Source organism: Mirounga angustirostris, unplaced genomic scaffold (genome assembly GCF_029215605.1).
Source record: "Mirounga angustirostris isolate CCGP_5_RB_7025 unplaced genomic scaffold, mMirAng1.0.hap1 SCAF_2, whole genome shotgun sequence".
In the NCBI taxonomy this organism is placed as follows: domain Eukaryota; kingdom Metazoa; phylum Chordata; class Mammalia; order Carnivora; family Phocidae; genus Mirounga; species Mirounga angustirostris.
Window position 1 is genome coordinate 154,186,197 of NW_026991710.1, and position 27,949 is coordinate 154,214,145.

The 27,949-nt window shown below is 47.0% G+C and overlaps 1 protein-coding gene across 3 annotated transcripts; it reads left to right on the plus strand.

Moving 5' to 3' along the window:
* The first annotated feature begins 61 nt into the window (after positions 1–61).
* On the plus strand, positions 62–27,949 carry TRIM35 (tripartite motif containing 35). 3 transcript variants are annotated; one of them, XR_010409653.1, is made up of 8 exons: positions 62–593; positions 13,744–13,839; positions 15,049–15,279; positions 18,500–18,522; positions 19,324–19,442; positions 20,776–21,589; positions 27,388–27,452; positions 27,823–27,949. XR_010409653.1 is itself a non-coding variant. In XM_045880052.3 (6 exons), exons 1-6 carry the CDS (start codon positions 159–161, stop codon positions 21,348–21,350), a joined length of 1,479 nt encoding a protein of 492 aa, XP_045736008.1. In that variant the 5' UTR covers positions 62–158; the 3' UTR covers positions 21,351–23,205. The 3 variants fall into 3 exon arrangements, 1 of the variants encoding a protein (XP_045736008.1); XR_010409654.1 differs by lacking the exon at positions 27,388–27,452 and having other exon boundaries at positions 27,823–27,938; XM_045880052.3 differs by lacking the exons at positions 27,388–27,452; positions 27,823–27,949 and having other exon boundaries at positions 20,776–23,205.

Sequence of the window (27,949 nt, forward strand, 5' to 3'; positions counted from 1 at the left end):
CCGCCAGAGCGCGCCCCTCGCGATTGGACGGCGCTGCTGTCGCTCAGCGCTCCGAACGGAAGGGGCCGGGCGCCGCTCACCGCGGGGTCCCGGAGCCTCTAGGCGGGTGGGAGAGGCGGGAGCGAGAGTTGCAGGTTTGGGATCCGGCGGCCGGGGCGATGGAGCTGGGTCCCGCCGCGTCCCCTGGGCCTTCCCGCTCCTTCAAGGAGGAGTTGCTCTGTGCCGTCTGCTACGACCCCTTCCGCGACGCCGTGACTCTGCGCTGCGGCCACAACTTCTGCCGCGGGTGCGTGACCCGCTGCTGGGAGGTGCAGGTGGCGCCCACCTGCCCGGTGTGCAAGGACCGCGCGGCCCTCGCCGACCTGCGCACCAACCACACCCTCAACAACCTGGTGGAGAAGCTGCTGCGCGAGGAGGCCGAGGGCGCGCGCTGGGCGGGCCACCGCTCCCCGCGCCTCTGCCGCCCTCACCGCGGCCAGTTCAGCCTCTTCTGCCTCGACGATAAGGAGCTGCTGTGCTGCTCGTGCCAGGCCGACCCCCGGCACCAGGGGCACCGCGTGCAGCCAGTGAAAGACACTGCCCACGACTTTCGGGTAAGAGCGGCAGTGTGCGGGGGGTGGCCGAGCGCGCACGTGGCGGCCGGGTCCGGACTGCAACTCAGCACCCCTGGGCCCCCGCGGCTCCCGCCACTGCAGCCTGCCAGAGCTCTGTGCCCAGGCCCCCGCCTGGTCCTGCGGCCAGGACCCCCAGCGCTCTGACTTGGCTAACCTACAGAGGGGTCGGCCCAGGGGGCCTGGGATGGGTGAAGAGGGATTGTAAACAGAAGTGTGGGAACTGAGGTTACACGATGCTCCCAAGACGGCCCACCCACTTCTGAAGGGCTGAGGCCAGCACCCTCTATGCCAGCAGGGTGTGGCACGGGCCCGGTTGAGAAGGACAGGTGTGGGTAACGCCCAAGAATCTTGGAGCTTGGCATACTCAAGTTAGAGGTGTGGGAGTCCAAGACCTGGCCTAAAGGTCTCCCAAAAGGGGTCCCATACTTCCCCGACCCGGCCCTATGTGTTGTGTAGGAGTGGAGAGGCTTTTGGCATTGGCTGGCTGGTTTATTCTGGATCTCAGCACCCCAATGCCTAGAGTTCCTGTGGCTGTAAATAAAGTGAATGGAAAATACTTTGGTATAGAAGTAACACGGAGACTACTTTGGTGTAAGAAGGAAAAATGATCAGAAAATAAGGATTAGCCAACTTAGGAGTTTTCAGAATTTTTGACCTTAGTCCATAGTAAGCTCATGTTTTGACCTTAACACCCTATTTTTTCTGTTGTGATCCGGAACACCCTTATGTATTGTATCACTTGAAACAAAAGTTCTGTGAAAATGTCTGTTGTATTCTGGCATTTTCTGTTATTTTATTTTTATTTATGGTTTTATTTAAAAGATTGCAGAGGGTGTGAAACACTAATTTATTTCCTCACCTACTAACACATGGGTCAGACCCACTGGTAGGAAGCTGAGTGTATTGAAAAGGAGGCACTGTAAGAACCCCTAATGCCTGGTCTCCAGACACTGTTTTTTGTTTTGTTTGTTTTAAGGCCTTTCTTAAGAAATATTTAAAGTTGGTTAGAATTTCATACACATTTAGACAGAGTTCAGGTGAAGGGGAATGTCTTTAGTATGCATGTTTGAATACTACAGTAGCTTACCACGGGGATAACCCTATAACTCCTGTTGCCTTATTTGTTTAACAGTGGTCCACAACAATGCTTTTCCCCATTACCACTGGCAGAAGTGCCAGGTCCTGATGTGGGACAGCTAAAGTAAGTGCATTCTGGGGGCTGGGGTCGAGGTAGGGGGGGCACCATGGATCAGGTCATGACTCATCACCATGGGGCTGTCCCAGGTACAGATCAGGAAGATGGGCAGGAGTCAAGGCCAGGAGCACTAAGGCAGAACCCCTAGGTCCGGGCTAATCCAGGGTTCAAGATTAGTGAGTCAGGTGCCGGGAAGCAAATAGGGTCTAGGGACAACTTCCTGTTCCTTCAGCAGATGCCTTGTACTGCTTGGTCCCAGGGGTACTGCAAGGCATAAGATAAACAACAATTCATACCTTCAAGGAGCTTCAAGCAGAGACCTGAGGGATGAGGAGGTGTTAGCCAGGTGAAGAGAGTGAGGGAGGGTATTTTGGCCAGAGGCAGCAGCATACGTAAGGGTCCAGAAGCTGGGAGGCCTAACTTTCTAGGCGCTAAGAATTTCAGAGTAGTTAAAATAAGGTTGGAAATGCAGAAGAAGCCATGAGGCCTGAGGCTTGGCCTTTATCCTAAAGACGGTAGGGAGCAGTAGGAGGGTTTTACACAGAGGGATGATGCAGTCAGATTGATAGGCACCCAGGGCGATGTATGAGGAGGTAGGGAGTCTAGTCCGGAAAGATCTGAGGAGAATGCAAGCCCAGTGTGCTCAGCCTGATGCAGGGTGGAACTCATTCAGCGTGTTAGACAGCTGTGTATCAAGGACTTGTGTTGTGTTGTGTTCTGGAACCTGTGAGGGGTGCTGAGGCCGCAAAGGTAAGACAGAGCCCTCACCCTGTGGCGCTCATGGCGTAGCAAGGGAAGTCAGACAGTAAATAGACAAGTTGTGCTGGCTGGGCGCAGAGCAGTGTGGGAGGGCTGGAGAGGTGAGAAGAGGCTGAAGGGGCTGCTGTTGGGTGCCGTGGGGAGCTCTGAAAGCTTCTAAATAGGGACTTCGTGGTGAGATGTGTGCTTAGAAAGATCACTTAGGCAACCCTGTGAGGAATTCGACAAAAAGAGTAATTGTACCAGCCAACACTTTGGGAGCGCTTACTGTGTGCCAGGTGATCTTGGTGTGTTTACATGTCAATAAATTTAATCCTCACAAAACCCCTGTGAGGTTGTGTGTTAGTTTCCTATCGCTGTTGTAATAAATTGCCACAAACATGGCAATTTAACACAGCACACATGTATTTTCTCACAGTTCTGGAGGTCAGAAGTCCTAAAATAAAGGTGTTGGCAGGGCTACGTGCCTTTTGAGACTAGGAGAGAATTTATTTGCTTGCCTTGTCCAGCTTCTAGAGGCCGCTTCCTCCATCTTTAAAGCACATCATTCCAACTTCTGCTTCTTTTTTCCCATTGCTTTCTCTGACTCTACTAACTTCCTCTTTCTTATACGGACCCTTTGATTACATTGAGCGCATAGAGACAATCCAGGATAATCATCCATCTTAAAATCCATAATTTAACCACATCTATAAAGTCCTCTTTGTCATATAAATAATACATTCACAGCTTCTAAGTTCTAAGATGTGGACATCTTTATTCAGCTTACCACAGGTAGATACTATTCTCCCCATTTTACAGACAGTGACACTGAGTCTCGGGTTAAGTAACTTGTCCAAAGTCACAGAGCAGGTATTATATAGAGTTCACCTGGAGCCTTGTTGGGCCCCTACTCTGGTCATGGACTTTGAAAGAAACTTCTTTGGTCCCCAGGTAATACTTTCCCTGCTGGCTCTCTGTTCTGGGAGCTCTGAGGACAGCGGGTTATGTGTGGGTATTTAAGAGGCTCGAGTGGATGAGGACCACTATCCTACCGTGTGGGTCCCTACTATGTGCTAGGTGCAGTATATTCAGTAGAGGACAGAGGAGTCCTAGCCCCTGGCTTCTTGGAGTCAGATAGGCATAATTTAATAATAATCGACTGACATTCCTGTGAGGGACAGTACAGGAGGTGACAGACGGCTGTAACAAGGAGCCTGCTCTTGTCTGGTGGGAGTGATTTCACAGAGACCTGAAGGCTTGGAAGGAGTTCGCTAAGTGAGGGGCAGCAAGCAGTGGTGGTGGGGCAGAGGGCAGGGAAGGCAGGGATCCAGAGACGTCTGGACAAGGAAGGAAGGCGTCCGGAACAGATCCCAAGGGGCATCCAGGGCATGTTAAGAGATCTGAGATTTTGTCCTAAAGACAGTGGGGCGAGAAGGGAAAGAACTGCTGAGCTATCCAGACATGCCAAAAGGGTTGAGACCAGAGCGCTGAAGTGCGTGTTGGAGCTTGAAGGGACAGCCTCTAGCACTTGTTTCTCAAACTTGAAGAACGCACCCATTCTTCTTAAAGGAAAAGCTGTTCCAGCACTGTGACTTAAAATACATTCCGTACATACAAACGCTAAGCTAGCGTAAATTCCTCTTGCTTATTGCACATATAGGCAGTAAAACAACAACAGTTTACAGGTAAAGCACAAAAGAAAATCAGTTCAGTTCTAGTTGAAATATTCATCACCAGGCTTTATTTAGCTGAAAGGAAAGCACTGCTCTGGGCGGCTGTGAGGCTTGTCTGACAATGTTTGGGATACTCCTTTACGCTCTTCTGTGTGGTTCCTTGATTTGCCAGTCTGAATTTCCCTCTTTGCAGATCTGAAACTTTTCCTGCGCTACAGTTGGCCTTCATTTAGATCTAGCATATCCTTCACTCCTTCACAAATTAAGTGTACTTCTGTTCTATCATTATGAGGCCAAGACAATGAAAGTAGTGTCGTTTGATGTCAAGGTAGTTGTTAACAAATACAAATGCCGGCACTGCAGTTGTAAGAACTGAAAGCGTGTGTCCACACTGTTTATAAGGCAACTTGGAAAAGGTTTACCTTAGGTATTTTTGTTTGTTTGTTTGTTTGTTTGTTTAGGTTATTGAATGAAAACACTAATTGAAAACTCTTGTGGAAAACTTGCAGGTCCCCAAAAACAGGCCCAGAGCCGTGGGGCACTGTGAGGAGACGGTTCTATTTTACTAGTGAGAAAACAGAAACTTGGAGGAATGCAGCAACTCCTGGCATTGGCAGGGAATGGCAAGGGTACATCTAGGATTAGAACTCAGATTTCCTGACTCCCCGTCTGGTGTTTGCTCTGCCTTGCATCATCAAGGCAAGCCTGCCCGAACTCCTGCCAAGTCCCAGGCCTCGAACTGCCTTGTCCAGTCCCCTTTCTTACCCATCCCATGGGACTCACATAAGAGTCATTCTCTGCCCTCCAGCCTCCTCCTGCACCGGCCCCAATCCATTCCCCTTCTGGGATTCTTAGAATCAGTCTGGCCAAATCTTACCTAGGAATGTTCCATGTTTTCCTTAAGTCTCCCCTCCCCTTATAATTCTTTCCCCCCTTTTCCTAACTATGCACTCCCAGTTGGATTCCCCCTTATGGACCAGATACTACCAGGTCCAAGTTGCATGGACATTTACTGCCTGCTTGGTAAGGCATGTGCCCAGGGGTGGGGGCTTACTGAACACTGCTCACTGAAGCTCCTGAGTTACCAGACCCCCACACTAGGCACTGTGGTGGACACCTGCTTCATGAGGAGGACTGAAACACCATGGGGAAAGGAAGAACGGGAGACTGGGATGCGGTTGGATAAGAAAGGGATAATGGACGAGACAAAGTTGTCTTGGATGCATTTATGCTATCCTTGTAAGAAACCTGGAGAACAGCCAGTAGGAGAGTTAAATTATCCACCACTAAGTGGCACCTAATGGTAGTGAGAGCCAACACAGGCCTGGTGTGCTCTTGGAAGCACCTTACGTAGATTGGCTAGTGGGAACCTCATAGCAATCCTGCGAGCTAGGCAGTCTCATCCCTCTTGCCCTCATGAGGAAACTGGTGCAGAGAAGAGAAGTAATTAGCTCAGAATCATCTGCTGCAAAACAGAGGAGCAGGGATTTGAACTTGGGGGCCAGGTGCCAGAGCTCTTCACTGCTGTGTCAGTCTGCCTGAAAACAAATGTTTGAATTAGATAGGGAAAATGACTACAGGCTAATGCCTAGAAACCCTGGTGATGGGCTAGGTAAGCATGGACAGACAACTGCAGTCTTCATTTTTACAGTGAAGTTTGAGAGTCTGCAGAAGCTTTCATGCCTTCATTTTTAAGGTGTGGAGCCTGACCGCCAGTGAGAGAGCAAGCTTTTGCCAAAGTTCTCACCAGTGGTTAGTGACAAAGACAAGGGTAAAAATCAGGTCTCCCGACTTTCAATCCAGGAGGCAGTGTAGCGTAGTGGAAAGAACATAGGCGTTCGATGGACTCCTTGTCTGGGCAGGTAGGTAATTGAGCATCCACTTTGTGCTGAGCCCTGGGGATATGCATGGATAGGACAGTTTCTCCCCTTCCAGGGCAAGCGTCCTTTCCTTTCCTTCTGCAAAGGTTTATTGAGCACCATTGTGCTGGGCCAGAAGACCTGCCCTTTCTTGGAGCCTGCAGCCTTTCCAGGAAAGTGAAGTGATTGATTATCCAGGGTAGTAAGTGGGACGATAAGGTGTATGTGGGAGTTATGAGAGCCCACAGGATGTACCTGAACTCTACTGGGGAGATCAGAATGGCTCTCTGGAGGAAGTGAAGGGAGCCTGAGCTGAGTCTTCAAGGCTACGTTGAGATAGTTGCAGGGTGCAGACAGGAATTAGTCAGAAGCAACAGTGTACCCAGGGCCTTGGAAGACAGAAAACCTGGCTTGGGCTGGACAGCCCTGGCTACAGACACGACTCTAGCCTTTGATAGGTACCTGAGGGATGCTGTGACAATCTTGGGAAATATTTATTCTTTCTCTTACCTGTGCCCTTCCCATTTTCTGTTATACCACATAGCACCTGTGTTAATGGATGTTTTGGGCAAAACAATTTTGTAAAATCCTTAGGGTATTAAATATACTCTTGAAACTTGTTGCCTAAGGGATCAAATTGTAATTTTTAAATCAATGATGTAGACTATATAATCACATTCTGAATCCTTTAGTGTAAATAAAAACTTCCTGTTTTGCATGTTTATAAATAAATAATCCTGAGTGTCGTAATTCGAAACTAAAATCAGAGCTCATTTGCTGTTTTGGGCTTGGGGTCTGGGAGATGCTCCACACCTGTCATGGGCCATTTAGCTCCATCCAGGGCCGTGATGACCCGTATTCGTCCTGACAGGGCTTCATGGCAGAGCCCCCTCTAGTCAACCTGCAGCTTCTGCTCATTCAGCGGGCTCTTTGGGCTACATGCAGTCCCTGAATGGTCTGTCCATGATACAAGTATGTTTAGTGTTAAGATCAGAATATCTAAAGCAAACATGGAAAGTATATTGTTGAGATTCACTTGAATTCATACTTTTTACGTGCAGTATTTCCTAGATTCACCACTAAATACATGGAAAGGGAAAAAGTGGAATAAAACATGCATCGTAAATCCCAGAAAAGGGGAAGAGAAGGAAATACTGAATAGGAGGGACAAATAGCACAGAACAAGGTAGTAGGTTTAAATGCAGATGTATCAGGTAATTACATTAAATATTCCAAGTTAAATGACAATTGTCAGCTAGCTAAGAAAACAATCCAGTTCTGTGCCACTTAAATAGGATTATGACAACAGATGAGAAAAATCAATTTGTTGAAGTTCAGTATACTTTTGTGATTTAAAAAATTAGCAAACTAGGAAGGGAAGGAACTTCATTAATCTGATTAAGGATATCTACTGAAAAGCTTAGAGCAGATACCATATTTAATGGTGAAATATTGAAAGTTTCCTCATTGGAGTCAAGAAAAAGGAATGCGCATTATGACCAACTGTATATAGTTTTGTGCTGGAGATCCTAGCTAATAAAGTAAATCAGGAATCGTAAGTAAAAGGTGTAAGATTAGGAAAGAGGGAAACTACATTGGCATGATGTGCAGATAATATGATTCCATGTATCTGCATAGAAATTTCTGTTGCAGAGAAAATAAAAAGATGCTACAGATAAATTATGAATATAAATGAGTTTAGAAGGATACTGGTTGCAAAATCAACATTGAAATCAATCGTATCTCTGTGTATCAGCAAATATAAAAAAACATTTACAATAGTATAAAAATTGGGTATCTAGCAATAAATGCAACTGCAGAAATCTGGCAGGGAAAAATACATAATTTCATTGAGAGACATCAAAGACTAAGTGGCAAAATATACCATGTTCATAGATTAGAAGACTCAGTATTTAAAGATGTCAGTAAACTGATCTGTAGAGTCAGTACTATGCTAATCAAAATTCCAACATGATATTTTGTGGAATTTGGCAAGCTGATTCCAATATTTGTATGAAAACTCAGAGAGCTGGGCTCCTGGGTGGCTCAGTCAGATGGGATGAGTCCCACATCGGGCTCCCTGCTCAGTGGGGAGCCTGCTTCTCCCTCTGCCTGCCCCTCCCCCCTGCTTGTGCACACATTTGCGCGCTCTCTCTCTCTCTTTCTCTCTCTAATAAATAAATAAAATCCTAAAAAAAAAAAACTCAGAGAGCCAGTGATTGCCAAAACAATCTTAGGAGACATTTAACTCTTAATATTTTACAGCTTTCAAATTAAGGCTGTGGGATGTTGGCAGAAGACAGACAGGTGGGCCAGGGGAACAGACTAGAGAACTGGAAACATCTGTGTTTGATGTGTGGTAGAGGTGGCCTGTACATCAGTGGGGAATGCTAGTACTCTAAATAGTGATTCTGAGGCAGCGAGCTCCGCGGTCACACCACTCACAGGATAGACTCCAGGTTATCCACATTGGACCTAAATGAGAAAGGAAAGCTGTAAAGCTTAGAACAAATAATACAGCTTATCTTTGTGACCCCAGGATGTGGAGGGTTTTTTATTTTAGCAGTTTGGGAAGGGAGGAGGTATTTTTTTTTTTTTTTAAGATTTTATTTATTTATTTTGACAGAGAGAGGGAACACAAGCAAGGGGAGTGGGAGAGGGAGAAGCAGGCTTCCCGCTGAGCAGGGAGCCTGATGCGGGGCTCGATTCCAGGACCCTGGGATCATGACCTGAGCCGAAGGCAGATGCTTAATGACTGAGCCACCCAGGCGCCCCATGGGAGGAGGTATTTTTAAAACAAAACCAAGGAGCCCTAATTCTAAAGGAAAGGCTGATAAATTTGACCATATTGAAATTAAGAAATATAATATATAATAGAGTATTATATATTCTATATATTCTTTTCTGTTATATATATTATATATAATAGAACATACTTATTACACATCTAACCCATGAAAAGACATATATTGCACATCTGTAATAAATTCCTACAAACCAGTAGAAAAATGGCAGGCAACTGCATTGAAAAATAGTCAAAAGGTTTGAACAGGTATTTAAAGATAAAGATCCAAATGGTTAAGAAACATTTTTCATTAACATCACTTGTGTGGTGTAAACTGTTACAACTGCTTTGGAAAACAGCTTGACATATCTACTAAAGTTGAAGATTCACATATTTATGGCCTCTTCCTGCCTCCAGGGATATTTTGCACAGAGACAAGTGTACCTGTGCGCCAGATGTATATAAGAAGGTTCATGCTATTTGTATTACTTGAAGATTGTAAATGAGCCAACTGTCCATGAACACCAGAATGGGTAAATGATTGTGGCGTGTTCATACAGGGGAATACAATGCAACAATGAATGATAAACTTACATACAATAACGTGTTTGAATCCTACAAACCTTAATGTTAAGGTAAAGGAAACAAGACACAAAAGAATGCATACAGAATGGTTCCATTAATATAAAGTTTAAAACTAGGCAAAACTAAAGTATATTATTTAGATTAGGGATGCATATATAGGTGATAGAACTATGAAGAAAAGCAGGGAAATGCTATACAAATTAGGATCTTTGTTTCCTCTGATAGGAAGAAGGGGATAAGATTGAAACGGGGGCACATCCTGGGTGTGATTAAGAGGTGTTCCGTTTACAACTACTTAAGGCACATTTATGTTTTATGCCACAGCAAATTAATTGCCAACAATAAGAGATTGAAAGGTAAAAAACAACTCATTAAACTTGAGAGAAATTGAAGGGATTTCATTGAGGAAGGAACGCTCTTGGTAAGTGACAAGAAAAGGCTAACACTTCTAAAGTTTTCATTTTATAGGTTTTAAAAATTTTGAGGTATAATTTATATACAATAAGATGCATAGATCTTGGGCGCCTGGGTGGCTCAGTTGGTTAAGCAACTGCCTTCGGCTCAGGTCATGATCCTGGAGTCCTGGGATCGAGTCCCACATCAGGCTCCCTGCTGAGCAGGGTGTCTGCTTCTCTCTCTGACCCTCTTCCCTCTCGTGCTCTCTCTCTCATTCTCTCTCTCTCAAATAAATAAATAAAATCTAAAAAAAAAAAAAATGCATAGATCTTAACTGTTGAGTTTGAAGAGTTCTGAGTGTTACATACACCCTATACTTGCCTCCTCAAAGGAACTAATAGAACATTTCTGTCACCTTGGAGAGCTCCCTTCTTCCCAGCCAGTCCACCAGGAGGCAACCACCTTCTGATTTCTGTCACCTTATTAGTGCTGCCTGTTCTTGAGCTTCACGTAAATGGAGTGATACCATATATGCTCTTTTGTATCTGGCTTCTTTCTGGCAAAATTTATATATATACTTATTTATATATGTATATTACATCTATGTAAATTTTATGTATATGCATATATACATATATAAACATGTAAACACATACAAATATGTGTGTATATATTTACATATATAAACTTTTATAAATTCATATATATATACACACATACACACACACACATATATACAAACGTGCCCATGTACTGTGTGTCAGTAGTTCCTTTTGTATTGCTAAGTAGTTTTCCATTCTATGAATATACCATAATTCAGCCATTTCTTGATGGACATTTGGTTGGTTTCCAGTTTGGGAATAGCCATTAGTTTTTAAAATGTGTTGTTTAGTTTGACATTTATGGGAGGAAATTCATTAACATGCTAGGTTATTGAAGGAATTGGGCAAAGTATTGACAGAATTATAAACTTACTCTAGAACTAAAGAAATCTGACAACAAATTTGGGAATAAGATGACACTTTCAGAAACATAAATGGCAGGCAGACAAACATAGTACTTGCTCTCTGAATGAGATAGGGTGTGTAATGTGGCTAAGAACATGGCCTTTATTGTTGGATACAAATCCGGGCTCTGCTAAAGTCTAAGTATAATTTTGGCAAGTTGCTCAACTCCTCTGGGCCTTATTTTCTCCTCTGTGTAAGAGGAGTGTAGTGCCTGCCTCACAAGAATGTAAGAATTAAGTAGCATGGGGCGCCTGGGTGGCTCAGTTGGTTAAGCGACTGCCTTCGGCTCAGGTCATGATCCTGGAGTCCTGGGATCGAGTCCCACATCGGGCTCCCAGCTCAGCGGCGAGCCTGCTTCTCCCTCTGACCTCCCCTCTCATGCTGTTTCTCTCGCTCTCTAATACGTAAATAAAATCTTTAAAAAAAAAAAAAAAGAATTAAGTAGCATGATCTCTATTAAGTGCGTAATTTAGTGCGTGATGCATAGCGCATGTGCAGTAGTAACTGCTTGTTACTAGTGGATCTCATCAACTCACACCTCAGAGAAGGGTCATTTTGGGGTTGGTCTTCGCTGAATGACACCAGAACTCTCCAAGTGCTTCAAAAGTTTGGGAAAGGACAGGGACTGTCACCCCCCCACCACCACTACCCTACGCCCCTACCATCCTCATCCGCCTGTAACTCCCTAGATGTCAAGGTTGAAGGCAGAGGGCTGGGCTGCATTGTTTTGGGGCCAGCACACCCCTGGGTAACGTGTGTGGGCAGTTGCTTCACTCCTGTCATCCACGCTTATCACAGAATTGTTTTGAACTTTATTATATGACTTTGTAACAAAACCTTTTCTGCCACAAAACATTAGGATGGTATTTCACTAGCCTTGGGGGATATTCATACTGATTTGATTTTGCTTTTGAGGAGGCACCTTAGAGATGTTATACTACAGAAAACAAAAAGATCTGTTACCTATTCTCAAGAAGATCCTAAAAGTGGCCAAAATGAATAGAAAAGAAGAAACCTGCAGAAAATGAAAGCATTTTCTGGAGTACAGCAGTTACAAGAGTGGGCTCTGGAGCAGGACAGACAGCCTAGTTATTGCTGCATAACAAATTACCTCCAAAAACAGTGGTTTGAAACAAGCAATATCTATTACTTCGTGGTTTCTCTGGGTCAGAAATCTGGGCATGACTTAGCTGGGCATGTCTGCTTCAGATCTCTCCTGATGCTGCGGTCTCATTTGAAGGTTCAAGTAGGCCAAGGTCACCATTCGAGCTCCCTCACTTATGTGGCCACTGGTGGGATTACAGTCCTCATGGGCTGCTGGTTGAAGGCCATCCTTAATTCCTAGCTCCATGGGCCACTCCATAGGCTGCATCACAACGTGGCAGGTGGCTTCCATCCCACTGAGCAAGCAACGGAGGGCGAGAAGGGATGTGCACAGGCTTTTAGTCACTTCATCTCAGAGGCAATATCCCTTTGCTTTGGCCACATTCTGCTGGTTAGAAGCAAGTCATCAGGTCCAGCCCATGGGGAGCAGATTCTACCAGGGCATGAATCCCCAGAGGTGGGGACCACTGGGGCCATTTTAGAGGCCCCCTCCTTCAATCTGCCCTCTATTCCCCAGTGGTTCCTGTCCCCCTAGCATGCAGAATACACTCACCCCCTCCCAAGATCCCCAAACGTCTTACCCCATTACAGCATCCGCTTCTGAATCTCGTCATCTGAATCAGGTCCAGGTGGGGATGAGGCTTTTGAGGACAGATCTCTATTATGTACTGCTGCAAAACAAATCACCCCCAAACTTGGAATCTTAAAGCAGTAGACTTTCCTATCTCACAGGATGGAGGGATCACCAGGAGCCATCTTAGGGGCTGCCTACCACCACTGTCTAGGTTCACATCCTTGTCCTGCGACATACTAGCTGTGTGCTCTCACTTCCCTTTTGTGTGCTTTTGGCTTTTTTTTTTTTTTAATTTATAAAATAAGTCTAATCCTATTACTTACCTAATAGGGATGATGTGATGATTAAGTGACATAATTTGTAAAGTAATTTACACATTCCCTGGCAAATAGTAAATGCTCAATAAACGCTAGTCATTTATAATTAATGCCACTAGAATTGTTACTATTTTTCCAAAGAAAAACTTGGTAAGCTTTCTCAGAATGAGGGGAGAAAAGGATAAAAATGGAGAGAAATGGATAGTCCTTGAATACAAAAGGTAGGAATCCAACCTCAAACTGGTAATGGTTCTTCAAGGAGTCCAAGGAGATCAGAGCAATAATGGTTAAGTTTAAAAAAACAAGACTACTAAACAAAAACTATTTGATTAAAGCAGTGATTAAAGTATTTTGCATGGCCCATGCACTATTGGAATATTGCAATAAGGTGGGGATGTGGGGAGACATGTAGTTTGGATAAGGCCCTATAGGATTAACTGGATTGACCTGTAATCAGACCTTTTCATTACTGACTGCAGGCCAGTCCAGTTTAGAAAGTCATTAAGAGAGCCTGTGAGCACATTGTCTATAGAGTGGCAACAGCTCAGGGGTTCATGGACGGCCTGGACCAGCTGTAGGCCTGAGTGGGATGCCCTTCTCTGTGTACTATGGCCAGCTTGAGAGGGAACGGGTCATTTACCTCCTCGGCTCTGTCTCCCCATCTGTACCAGGTATAAAACAAAGGGGCCGGCTAGAAGGTGTCTGAGAGAGTTTTATGCTAAAACCTAGATTCAAGGTCAGGGCTGTGCCCTGCAGCGTGTGGACAGATGGGTTGAGTAAATGTGGCTGAGCTGTACCCCCCACTGAAGTGGGACTCCAGCTGTCAATGGAGTATGTTCTGCCCCTGCCTGCCCTCCAGCCCTAATGTTCCTCCTTCTCGTTCCTCACGGCAGGCCAAGTGCAGGAACATGGAGCACGCGCTGCGGGAGAAAGCCAAGGCCTTCTGGGCCATGAGGCGATCCTACGAGGCCATTGCCAAGCACAATCAGGTGAGTGCTCCGCTGGGCGGGGAGATTAGGGATACCTGGGTCAGTGGGGGAATTGGTGGGGGGAGAGGCGAGGGTGGGCCCGCCCTGACTGTGGGTGTTGACCCAGATGCAGCCTGCCTTAGCCCTGAGGGTCTAGCGTAGTCACGTCCTAGGTTGCTGGTGGTGGCGGCATTGCCGGGGCCTCTCTGAATAGCTGGGCGTGGCCACGCCAGCACCTGTGGGAGGGGCGTGAAAAGTGACCTGTGCGGTCTGCACGGTGGTTTCAGACCAGCTTGAACACGTGCCGCACTCGACCATCTACCCAGCTGCGCAAGCCACCGATGACCTGGGGCTCTTTAGTTATTCCCCTTTCCCTTTTCCTCCCCCGGTCCACTCCATCAGCAGTCCTGGCCTCTCTAACGAAAAGTACATCTTGTCCACTCGACGCTGTGTTTCCCCCGCCACCCACCATCTTGGTCCTGTCTCCATTGTTTCTCACCCGGCCTCCTACTTGGGCTCCAAGCTTCCACTTTTTTTTTTTTTGTTAAAGATTTTATTTATTAATTCATGAGAGAGAGAGAGGCAGAGGCAGAGGGAGAAACAGGCTCCCTGCTCTGCAGGGAGCTGCCATGCAGGGCTCAGTCCCAGGACTCTGGGATCATGACCTGAGCTGAAGGCAGATGCTTAACTGACTGAGCCACCCAGGTGCCCCTGTTCTAACTTTTTAAAAAAACTTTTTGTAGTTATGATTAGGGGTACGGATATCGTGAATGATTCAGCTTTAAAATAAGTGCTTTCTACTCCTCTTTTGTTAAGCCTCTGCATCAGACAGATTTGAAGTCCTAAGATGGGAAGGCAGATAATTTTTAAAAGCCGTTGTTATTTACAACAGTTCGTTTCTGTGATTCAGGATTTCCCTTGCTATGGTGTACCCAGCCAAGATACAAAATATTGTGTGTTGAGGAAGATACAGATGACAGATGTTATCAATAAGCAGATTTGATGTGATTTTTTTAATTTATCAAGACAACCTCATGCTGTGTGACTTTAAACTTAAAAATTTGTGCTAATAAAACTGCGTCTGTATTTTACCTGTTGGGGTTCCACCCACGGTTTCTGTTGAAAAGAGCGCTCCTTTGCTAGAAACCTGAGAGTCCTGAGGCCAGGTGCTGCCTGAGAGGTTCCCTCCGGGCCTGAGCCTCCATGGCCCCGTCCTGCTCTGGGCTGTAGGTGGAGGCTGCCTGGCTGGAAGGGCGAATCCGGCAGGAGTTCGACAAGCTTCGCGAGTTCCTGCGCGTGGAGGAGCAAGCCATCCTGGACACCATGGCCGAGGAGGCGAGGCAGAAGCAGTGTCTGGTGGAGGAGAAGATGAAGCGGCTGGCGGAAGACACCGAAGCCCTGGCCCATGAGATTGAGCGGCTGCAGGTGGAGATGAAGGAGGATGATGTTTCTTTTCTCATGGTGAGGGGCTCACCATCTGGCTTCAGGGACAGGGAGGGAGCAGGTGGTCGGGAGCCATTGGGGAGCCAGAGACTGGCAGGTGCTGGGTGGGGGTGCTGGGCCGGAGGAGCCCTTGGAGGAGGAGCCCTGCTTGTCAGGAAGCCAAGGGGATTTTCAGCAGAGCGGGGTTCCTGAGGACTTTCTCACTTCTGTCTACCTCTCTCCTTTCCTTGTCCCTCTCCCTGCCTCTCTTGTACTCTTGCTCTCTCTCTATTTCTTCTCTTTCTACTCCTTAATACAGCAGAGTACCTTTTATTTTTTTTATTTTTATTTTTTTAAAGATTTTATTTATTTATTTGAGAGAGAGAATGAGAGAGAGCAAGCACATGAGAGGGGGGAGGGTTAGAGGGAGAAGCAGGCTCCTTGCTGAGCAGGGAGCCCGATGCGGGACTCGATCCAGGGACTCCAGGATCATGACCTGAGCTGAAGGCAGTCGCCCAACCAACTGAGCCACCCAGGCGCCCCAGCAGAGTACCTTTTAAACAAGGTGGAAAAGTTGTGAAGGTAGTGCTGGGTGCCCCGTAGACCCCTCCTCCTAGGTCCTCCCATTGTTAACACCTTATATCACCTCGTGGCGCATTTGTCCATAGAAACCTGACCTTGGTGCATTGTAATTAACTAAACTCCAGACTTATTTGGAGTCCACCATTTTTTGCATTAATATCCTCCTGCTCCAGGATCCAGTCCGGGGACCTACATCGCATTTAATTGTCCTGTGCCCCGGTCTCTGCTGGTCTGTGACAGTGTCTTATTCTTTTTGTTTTTCATGACCCGAGGAGTGCTGGCCAGATAGCCTGCAGAGTGTCCTCCCACTCTGGGTTAGCCTGATGTTTTTTCCATAATTAGACAGGGGTTATAGGATTTTACAAAGAAGACAAAATGGAATATTCTAAAATTATACAATTATTTTAATTTTTAAATTTAAATATGATGTTTTGGTATTCTCTGTTGCTTTCTTAAGAAAAGGATGACTCTATTCTCTCTTTTAAAAATACATGTTTCGTTCATTTTCTTTATTTCTTTTTGTTTTTCACCCCCCCCTTCCCCTTTCCCCCCCCAACCCCGTGATTCTTATGGAGACGTGTCTGTAACTGGAAAGCTAGTTTGGAAATCAGTCAGGATAGCGAGCGATCTCCTTTACTTAGAGAACAGCTGAACTCTCTGGAAAGGGGAGACTTTGTAGAGTGGATTGAGAAGGGACAGGTACGTCATTCAGGCCAGGTGTCACATCCTGGCTGGGGACTCTTGTGGGTTTTCTGCCTCACACAAAGCTTTGAACCCTGGTGTCTCCCGTCTCCAAAATGCCCCTGATGATAAAATCATTTGGTGGGTTCTAAAAGCTGGGTTCTTTGCTGTTTCTGTTCAGGAAATTGGGAGTGGCCAGGACCCATTGTGCTTTCAGGGATGCTTTTGTGACTTTTTTTTAAATTTATATATATATATATATAACAGCTTTATTGAGATATAATTTGTAACAGCTTTATTGAGATATAATTCGTATACTGCATAATTCACTTATTTAAAATGTACAATCCAGTGGTTTTTACTCTATTCACAGAGTTGTACAGCCATCACCACAATCAACTGTAGCACGTTTTGTCTCCAGAAACAGAAACCTCATACCCTTTAGCTGTCGCCCTCCTCTGCCCCCCACCCCCACCATCAGCCCTCAGCAAACGCTAATCTCCTTGCTGCCTCTAAGGATTTGCCTTGTCTGGACACTTCCATAAATGATTTCCATAAATGGAATCCTATCAGATGCAGCCTTTTGTGACTGGCTCTTTCACTCAGCATGTTTTGAAACTATATCCTGTTGCAGCATGTATCAGGACATGGCTGAATAATATTCCATTGTAGGGATACACTACATTTTATGTATCCATTCATCAGTTGATGGGTATTTGGGTTGTTTCCATTTCTGAGCTGTTAGGAATCACACCGCTATAAACATTCATGTGCAACTTTTTGTGTAGATGTACTTTTTCCTTTCTCTTGAGTATGTGCCTAAGGAGATTTACTGAATCATATGGTAACTAGTAAGTTCAACTGTTTGAGGAACTGCCACACTGTTTTCCAAGTGACTGCGCAGAGTTTATATTCCCATGAGCAGTGTATGAGGACTAATTTCTCCACATCCTTGCCAACACGGACCTTTTTACTTTCCTTTTTTTTTTTAATGGACATTGCAGGGCTGTGAAATGGTATCTCATTGTGGTTTTAATTTGCATTTCTTCAGCTAATGCTGTTGAGCATCTTTTCAGGGACTTGCTGGCCATCTGTATATCTTTGGGGAACTGTGCGTTCCAGCCCTGTGTCCATTTTTTAAATTGGGTTGTTTGTCTTTTTCTTGTTGAATTATAAGGGTTTTTATATATTCTGCATACTAAACCTTTATCAGGTTTATGATTTATAAATAGTTTCTCCCATTCCATGGGTTATTTGTTCGCTTTTTGGGTAACTTCATTTGAAGTACAGAAGCTTTTCACTGTGATGGATTCTAGTTTATCTGTGTTTTATTTCCTGTTTGTGCTTTTGGTGTCATATCTAAGAAACCATAGCCTAATCCAAGGTCATGAGTTTTATAGGCTTAGCTCCACATTTAAGGCTTTGAGTTAATTTTTAAAATTTTTGTATATGGTGCAAGGTGAGAATCCAAGTTCATTCTTTTGCATGTGGATACCCAGTTGTCCCAGCACCGTGTACCGGGGACCATTCTTTCTCCATCGAATGGCCTTGGCACCCTGTAGAAAACCGATTGACAGTAAATTTGAGGCTTTACTTCTTGACTTTCAGTGCCCACTGAGCTATGTCTGTCCTTATGTTAGTACCACACTGTCTTGACCACTGTTGCTTTTAATACGCTTTGCCATTGGGAAATGTGAGCCACCAACTTTGTTCTTGTCCAAGATTGTTTTGGCTATTATTCTGGGTCCCTTGAATTTCCATATGGATTTTAGGATCAGCTTGTCAGTGTCTGCAAAGAAGTCAGCTGGAATTTTGATGGGAATTTTATTGAATCTGTAGATCTGTTTGGGGAGTATTGCCATCGTAACAATATTAAGTCCTCTAATCCATGAACATGGGATGTAGGACTCCTTTTGAGGTCAGAAACTTAACAGTTTTGTTTTTTTTTTTTTCCCTGTGTTTATGTCTCTCTCTCTCTTTTTTTTTTCTCTTTTAGAAACACAAAAGCCGAAAACGCCGGTAAGTTGCCAAGGCTGGTGGAGGGGAGGGGAAAAGCAGGCAGAAATACCGGGGTTGCCCATTGCAGTGGCTCCAGGGCCAGGCAGGTGATGAAGCCAGCTGGGTGGAACCCAGAGGGAATGGTGGGGACTGGCCAGGTGGAGAGAGTCCTCTTTCAAGTCATCCCACTTCAACTGGCAGTGGTGAAGTGTTGTTTTCCTGAGTGTGGAAAATGACCATCCACTGTGCGGGGAGAGAATGCGTCATCCTGCACACGGCTTGTATTTCCCAGCGGGTCCTCCCAACATTTAGGCTTGTTTCTTGGTTAGCCTCTCTCTCTGAGAGAGGCTGGTTTGTGTTGATGGCTTTTGGGTTCACAGTGATGAACTATATTCCAGTCCGAGCTGCACAAAGATGGAAGAGAATGCTTAGGGAAGTAGTGAGTTTCCTGTCACTGGAGGTGTTCAAGCAAAATGATACCTTCAGACATTGGGACTAGAGGACCCTTAAGGTCCCTTCTGCCTCAGACATCCCATGAGCAGATATATACGTATGACTTCTGCCCACAAGGATGGGACCTATGTCTGAGAACCTCTTATTTATATTTTTCCCAGCTGGGGCAGGTTGACCCTGCATACTGAATCCTGAGGAGCTGTGAGCAGCCTAGTTGGCTACTGGCTCCTGTCCCATCAGAGCCCAGCCCAGCTTTGTCTTAGGTAGGGTGGCCAGGAATGAGTCCTGTTGCCTGTTTCCTGCTGACCCAGTTAGGCCCAGGATGCCTGGCTTTGGCCCTGCCCACCCGGCCCAATTCTCCTTTTCCAGCCTCTTCTGCACCATGGAGCCAGAACCGGTCCAGCCCGGCATGCTCATCGACATCTGCAAATATCTGGACTCCCTGCAGTACCACATCTGGCGGAAGATGGTCACGTCTGTCGAATCCGGTGAGTGGGGGCGCAGCCAGGGGTTACAGTCAGAGAAGGCACTTCGTGTGAGGCGGAGAACCAGCCAGACTAATTTCTTTCAGCTTCCCACCCTGTAGGGCCTTCTCCAGCCCCTTTCAGACAGGTCCCTTGGTGCCCTCTCCACCCCCTGCCCCACTGCTCAAAGCTCTCTTGGCAGAACCCCTTCCTCTTTGGGTGCTGACACTCGGCCACCTCTGCAGAAAGAGGAACCGTGCTGCCTTCTCTTTTCAGAACGGTATTGTATAGGTGATGAAGGGACTGAGTGTTTGCATCCCCTTATATTCATACGTTGAAGTCCTAACCTCCGATGTGATGGCATTTGGAGGTGGGGCCTTTGGGAGGTGATTGGGTTACATGAGGTCATGAGTATGGAGCCCCATGATGGGATTAGTGCCTTGATAAGGAGAGGCACCAGAGAGCTGGCTTCCTGACCCTCTCTCCCCACTGTGAGGACATAGCAAGAAGGTGGCCATCTGTGAACAAGGAAGAGGGTGTCACCAAAACCCAACCACGCTGCACCCCAGTCTCAGACTTTGGTTTCCAAAACTATGAGAAAGACAGTTCTGTTGTTTAAGCCACTCAGTCTGTGGTATTTCTGTGCACAACCCAAGCTGACGGTGACGTCATGATTTTATAGAGAGAGCTGTCAGTGACCCAGAGGAATGTTACGTGTTTTTCTCCATCATACGGGAGTTGTGTGAGCATCCAGGGTCCCTGCTTCTATTGGTTTCCTGTGGCTGCCGTAACAAAGGACTGCACATTGGATGCCTTCAAATGACCGATTTACTTGCTCACAGTCCCCAGAGGCTAGAAGTCCAAAATGAAGCTGTCAGCAGGGCCATGCTCCCTCTGAATCCTATAGGGAGAGCCTTCTTTGCCACTTGCTGGCTTCTGGCATTTGACGGCTGTCCTTGGCTCCCGGCTGTAGCCCTGTGATCTCGGCCCCTGTCACCACCTGGCTGCCTCCCCTCACGTGTCTGTGTCTCTTCCCCTTTGCTAAGGACAACAGTCATATTGGGTTAAGGTCCTACTCAACTCCTGTCTGATGTCATCTTAAGCACATCCTAGTCACGTGACCCCATTCCCAAATAAGCGTGCCTTCCGAGGCACTGACAGGACTTGAGCATCCCCTTTGGTGGGGCACGGTTCAACCCGTGGCATGGCCCCTCGGGCCCCGACGGCTCCCTCCGGGCGCTGCGGCCAGGCGGGACACAGTGGGTCGCTTTGGGGGGATGGCAGGCACCACTGGCATGGCAGAAGGGCGGCACGTGAGGTTGGCTGATTTCCCCCCGTCTCCCGCCTCTGCTCTCAGTGCCCTTCAGCTTCGATCCCAACACCGCGGCCGGCTGGCTCTCTGTGTCCGATGACCTCACCAGCGTCACCAACCACGGCTACCGAGTGCAGGTGGAGAACCCGGAGCGCTTCTCGGCGCCCTGCCTGCTGGGCTCCCGCGTCTTCTCCCAGGGCTCCCACACCTGGGAGGTGGACCTGGGGGGGCTGCCGAGCTGGCGGGTGGGTGTGGTGCGGCTGCGCCAGGACGCCGGCGCCGAGGGCCACTCGCACAGCTGCTACCACGACACCCGCTCTGGCTTCTGGTACGTGTGCCGCACGCAGGGCGTGGACGGGGACCACTGCGTGACCTCGGACCCGGCCACGTCCCCTCTGGTCCCAGCCATCCCTCGCCGCCTGCGCGTGGAGCTGGAGTGTGAGGAGGGCGAGCTGTCCTTCTACGACGCCGAGAACCACTGCCACCTGTACACCTTCCACGCCCGCTTCGGGGAGGTGCGGCCCTACTTCTACCTGGGGGGCGCACGGGGGGACGGGCCCCCTGAGCCTTTGCGCATCTGCCCCCTGCGCATCACTGTCAAGGAGGAGCTGGATGGCTGAGGCCGGCCAGAGCCTGCCCCGCGCCACCTGGCACTTGGGTCATGGTCCTGCTTCCTTTGTGTCCGTCTTCCTCAAGCCGTGCTCACCTCAGTACCTCTGAACCGTCCGCCTCCTTGCCAGGATCTGCCTGCTGACCAGTCCTGTCCTTTTGCTGTGGCTCCAGGCCCCAAGCCGCCTCCTTCATTTCTGAAGTCATCCAGGGGACACCTCACTCCCCAGAGTCCTGGCCCCTTCAGGATGTGAGTTTTCTAACTCTGAATTCCAGGATGTCTGGGGATGACGTTTGCTTCTAGAAGAATGGGCCCATTTTAGCATGTGGGTTTTATTATCTGGGTATGGTGAGGCTGCAGTGGGAAAGAGTTGGTTATTTACTCGCAAGAGGAAGGCCCCACCACGTGGGCCGGGGGAGCCACCAGGGAAGCACCAGGCCCCTTAGGAAGCAGAGGGAGTTGAGGAAGCACCCGGTAGGAGACTTTGTTGTGGTTTTAGTGACAGAACAGGCTTGGGAGGGCTCTGTCTGGGTAGACAGGTTTGTGATCTGCTGGTTGGAATAATTTTGGCGGGCTCTGGGGCAGAGGGGCTGCCCCCAGTCGTCAGGGATGATGGGGGGTGGGGGGAGGATGATCAGGAGGGAGTGTTAGAGCCCTGTGAGACATAAAGGAAGTGGTTGGGAGTTTAGCCCAATAGCTTGGATTGGTTGGTTTGCATATGAAAGGCGTGCACCCAGGGGAGTTGATTGCTTTCCCCGGGAATTGGCTAGCCCTGGGAGGAGCAGTTTCCCTGTGGTCGGAGTATCAAGAATATGGAAAATAAGAAAATCTAATTCATACAGTACTGCTGCTATGGCTTTGGGGCAGGACCCAGGCCCAAGTCTGTCACTTTATACCAGTATTTTAAAACCGCTCCACAGAGCCCCCTCTTGTCCCCCAGGGCAGAGGCAAGCCTGCTCAGGTCAGCTCTCGTTTATCTATTTACACTCTTTGAAAGACTGTTGCAAACATGATTTTAAAAACCACAGTTTAGACCCGTTCCTGCTGTGGGCCTCGATTCCCTCATCTGTAAATGAGGTAGGAAGAGTGGAAAATTATGTCCTGTAGTTACTGTGAAGGAAGCAGCTCTGATTCATTCTTACAAAGTCATGAGAGGAAGGAAAGAGGGGTCCTTTTTAGTGAGGAGGTAGGAAAGGGAGGATTTGGTCCGGGGAGGGGGGCCTGGAGGGAGAAGGGCGGAGGTACCTCTCTTGGCCTTTGCTGGCCTCAGCCTGCTCCTTCTTGCTCTATTGCCCCCTGTGTTTTCATCCTGATTTCGTCTGCCTCTGCCCTGCCGTGCCTACGGACCTGCACCTCCACCTTTTCTTCCTCGCACCTGCCTGAAGAGTGTTTTTAATTGTCAGCTGTCCTGTCCTAGGAAACAGCACGGTGGAAGGAAATACTGGCCTGTAGAGGTGGTGGTGGTCTCATCAGGAGCATGTTCCTGACCGAGAACTCAAAATTCTCCTGCCTGTGCCCCCGGTAAACAGAAAAAGACATTTAAACAGAAAGGACGATTCAAAACCATGAGGTGGTTATAAACATGATATGTATGATTGGTAGGGGGCACAGGAAAGGACGCGGTAGGAGATGCTACTGGGTGAAGGGGACCAGGTTGGAATGTTGGCAGACTGGCATGTGCACGTCCCATCTGAAGGCAGTCAGTCTCAGGGAGCTCAAGGCACTTTGGCGGCCAACACATATGAGACCAGTGTGCATTCTCTAAAGTATTAATCTAGCCCATCAAATATAATCTCTAGGACAATCTTGACCTGGAATTCTTTTGTTAGTTATAATAAACTTTTAAAAATGTTTTTTATTTCCAACTTAGATATTGGAAAGGGGTTTTTGAATAGGATAATTTGGATAGACTGGACCTCTTTTTTTTTTTTTTTTTTTTTAAATAAAAATGATATTTGAGCTAAAACCCACTTTTTCTTTTGACATTTTCCTTTCGACATTTTCCTTTTGGTGTTCTCGTGAGCAAAAGTTCATCCATATTGTAGCATGTATGTGACCTTATTCCCTTTCATGATCAGGTAATATGCCATTCTTCAGCTAAAGAACATTTACATTGTTTCCATTTTTGGCCATTACAAATAATGTGTGGACATGTTTTGTGTGGACGGATGTTTTCCATGCTCTTGGGTATCTGTCTACCTAGGAGTGGGTTTGGTGGTGCATGCATGAAACTCTGTTTAACCTTTTGAGGATCTGCTAGGCTATTTTTCAATGGAGCTGCACCATTCTTTATAATCATCAGAGGTGCACAAGGGTTCCGTCGTTCCATATCCTTGTCAACACTTGCTATTGTCTGTTTTTTAACTTAGCCATCCTAACGGGGGTGAAGTGATATCTCATTTTGGTTTTGATTTACATTTCCCTGATGACTGATGATATTGAGCATCTTTTCATGTGCTTGTTCGCCATTTTTGTATCTTCCTAGGAGAACTGTCTTTAGATCCTTTGCCCATTTTTGACTGGGTTACTTGTCTTTGTATCATTGAATTATAAGAGTTCTTTATACATTCGGAATACAAGTCCCTTATCAGATACATGATCTACAAATTTTTTCTCCCTTTCTGTGGGTTGTCTTCACTTTCTTGCTGATGCCCTTTGAAACACAGAAGTTTTTAACTTTGATGATGTCCAGTCTTACTTTTTCTCGTTACTTGTACATCCTAGAAATCTCCCTTTCAACACTGCCCTTAAGCCCAGGTACCCCAATTTTTGGATTTTGGCACGGGCATGGGGCAGGTCACCTGTTGACAGAGAGCCCTAGTGCACAAGTTTCTTCTTCTTTTGAACCCTCTCCCACCCTTGCCTTCTACTCTTGCTCATCCCCATGTTAGTTTCCTCCTTGTTACTACATCCAGGCTGAAGGCTGCAGTCCACTGGGCAGCCTCCCCTTCTCTGTCTCCTCTTACCTTCAGTCCATCCCATGTGTTGATGCCAGAAGCATCAGTCTCGCCTCTCACCCAGGTGACCCTGCTCCTACCTGCCCTGGTACATTTCTCCAGGGTGCAATTTGGAGTTCATTACCCAGCTCCACTTCTGTTACCTGGAGTCCCTGATGCTCCCCACCCGCCCCTCCCCCTGGCACAGCTCCCACCAGCCCAGGCTTCTCAGGACATCTTCAGCCCCCTGCCTGGCTTCACAGAGCTGGCTGGGTTGGTTGGTTGGTTGGTTGGTTTTTCAGCTGGCCATTTTAATTGGATTGTCCTGGCATCTGTTATACTGCCAATTCTGGTTACATTGGCCCCACCACGTACATGCTGTTTCTCCCCGGGCACACTCTTTACTTTCCTGAGCTCTTGTCCTCATCTGTAAAAACGGGGATCATGCCCACCTCATAAAGGTCTGATGTAGCACGCCTGCGCGTGCTGTCGCATGGCGAGCACTTGGGGATGGCAGCTGCTGGAAGCATGCTTGCCAACACCAAAGGAGATAACCTGAGGTCCCCTCATTGATCTTCCTGGCTTCCTGTCCCTACCATGTCGGCCACCAGTTATTTTTAGGTCACAGTGTTATATTTAGTCACCTGGGCCCTCTCCTTCGTTGCTTCCTTCTGCTAGTGGAGGATGAAATTTCCCTCAACAGTTTCATCATCTGTGTGTTGATCAAATAGTGCAAGTCTCTCATGACCCTTGTTGTTCGCGGAGTGGCTGTGCCAGGGTCCTCGGCACGTGTGCCGTCCTGGGCTTTTCCCAGCTCCCCAGAGTGACGCCTGAGAGCCCTCCACAGCAGCTCCTGCCCCCTCTGCCTACTCTCTCCCTGCAGACTGCCCAACCTTCCCCAGCCCCTGTGGACTTGTACGCCTCTGGGAGTGCTTCCTATTGTTTCCTTGACCTGCAGGGCCTGTTGGCCTCCTTCATTTGCCTTCAGTTGTCCTGGGCTCGGTGCTACCTTCTGAGATCTGCCCAGGGCTTCCCTGGCTGCCACCACACGTTGGCGTAACCAGGATTATTGGATGTAGACACTGGAATTCAGGGAAGCTGTCCCTCAAAGCTCCACATCTTTGGTAAGGAGAAAGCCTGGTACCCGAAATCTAGGCTCCTGGATCCAGGTACCCACCAAATGATTTTTCAGCTATCTAAACCTTTTGAACCACGGCGCTCTCATCTAAACTGAGGATTAGAGGTTTAGGGTATCTACCTCAGACTGTCATGGAGATCAAATGGGGTAATTTTTTTTTTGGTACAAATGAGATATATCCTAAACATAGGACAGCCCTAATACATGTTGGCCGATTTTTCAGGAAGTGAGAGATTCTGAATGTTGACATAATGATGGACATTAATAAATCCCAAAGGAAATTGAGAAATACATGTTCTCTATCTTGGGAGTGCTCAAATTTCATGAGATTTTTTAACAAGGATCTATACATACAGGATATAGGCTTATGAAAAATTTCAGCACTGTGGGAAAATGCTTATGTCGTACTGACTGAGAAAAATAGGGTTCAGAGTTATGCATACAGACATGCAACACACACAAAAAGACCAGCAGGATCTTGTCTATAATTTGTGTGTATTGTTTGAGTAGATAATCCATTTATGTGGCTGTAGATTTCAAAGGTACATAGAATAGTCTCCCGCTTCTGCCCACATACTCCGCTCCCCTCCTGTGGACAGTCCATATTACCATCAAAAGAAAAATCCTTCCAGAGATATTTAATGCATAGCACATACTCTGTTCATGAGTATATTCTGGTTCTCCCAATACAATGTCACTTAGGAGTATATACTCCAGATCGGTATCCCTAGGCAACCCAACCAAGAGGAGAATATCCCAAATAAAAGATGTTATTAAAGTATTTTCCTGTCGTCAAGGGGGAGGTATGCCATGGATGTTTTCATGCATTCAACCTAACTGGTGGATTTAGCTTTTCACTTGTGTTTAAATATTTCACGCTAGGGGCGCCTGAGTGACTCAGTCGTTAAGCGTCTGCCTTTGGCTCAGGTCATGATCCCAGGGTCCTGGGATCGAGCCCCGCATCGGGCTCCCTGCTCGGCGGGAAGCCTGGTTCTCCCTCTCCCATTCCCCCTGCTTGTGTTCCCTCTTTCACTGTCTCTCTGTCAAATAAAGAAATAAAATCTTTAAAAAAATAAATATTTCATGCTAGGTTTTAAAACAGGGAACACTGGAATTTAATTGCTCCTGACATTAGAAGATAAACCTGAGACCTCAACATCTGTTTTTAAAATTTCAATCCCCAGAAAGGTCTCTAGGGACCTAAATAGCCTAGTGGTTACCAGGTTGGGATGTGGGATTGGACATCCTGGTTCAAAGTCTTAACATCCACTGTGTGACCTTGGGACAGTTATTTGACTTCTCAGTGCCTTAGCGTCATCATGTGAAAAATGGATATAAAATACCTCAAGGGCGCCGGGTGGGCTCAGTCGGTAGAGCAGGTGACTCTTGATCCCGGGGTTGTGAGTTTGAGCCCCACATTGGGTGTGGCAATTGCTTAAAAAAAATAAAATCTTAAAAAAAAAAAAGGATACCTTAAGACAAATGGCGATAATAAGCCACCTCATAAGGTGGTTATGGGACTACATAAGCAAATGTGTAAAACGCTTAGGATAGGTCTGGCATGTACTCCGAGGTTGAGAGTTTACTGTTGTTTCATTCACCTGGTTCTGCTACTAAATAACTGTGAGACTTAAGAGAAAACTGTTCAACTTGTCTTCTGTAAAAAGGGGAACTGGGACACTTGCATAATTGTTTCAAGGCCTTTTCCGATTCTAACATCCTGTGATGAACGATCTGTGTCACTAGCTGAAACCTAGTGTCCTGCACGTGGTAGAAACTGCTGCTGCAGGTGAAGTATTTAAGGACCCGGGTATGACACCAGGAGCTCTGCCTGCGTTTTGAGTCTGGAGAAAGGACTAGAGTCATAATGTTTGAAGTGTAACCAAGGTTATTCCAGAGAGGGGCAGGTCTTGAAAAATTATTGCTACAAACAGTAATCAGTCACGCACAATAAAACTATTGTCCCGTTCCAGAGATGGCTCGTGTTGATTGTACGTGCGCGACTAAAAACGATGTTGAGTACCGCCTCACATCCACGGTGAGTGTGGTCTTCGTGGCGGCAGAGCTGTTTGGATGGGGCACAAGATGACCGACCGATCGCGGTGGGGAGTGTAGCATCTGCCTTCAGGGGCTCCCAAAATGCAGCTTCTCACACTGGCCCGTGCCGCCCTTTCCTTCCTCCTGCGGCTGGAGGACTGGGCAAGATGGATTCAGCGGTCAGCGATCGGATCGCTAAAGCCTGATGCCCCCAGGGCAGAGGGAAGCTTCCCGGCTCTGGGAGCTCTTTGTCCTTGTTCGTGGGTGTCACTTGGGTGGGTTCGTTTTGCTAGGGAACAGCCTGAGGAAGATGGGAGATTTTGGTTTCTATGGATATTTGGGCTAGCTGGGATTTACATAATGTATTTCAGAGAACAGTCTGGGAACAATGTGGACCCAGGAGGAACATAAAGGCACACCGAAACGAGGTGCAGGGCACGGGAAGTCAAGCTCCGTTTCAGCCCTCGTCCAGGAACGGGAGCCTGGGACCCAACCCCG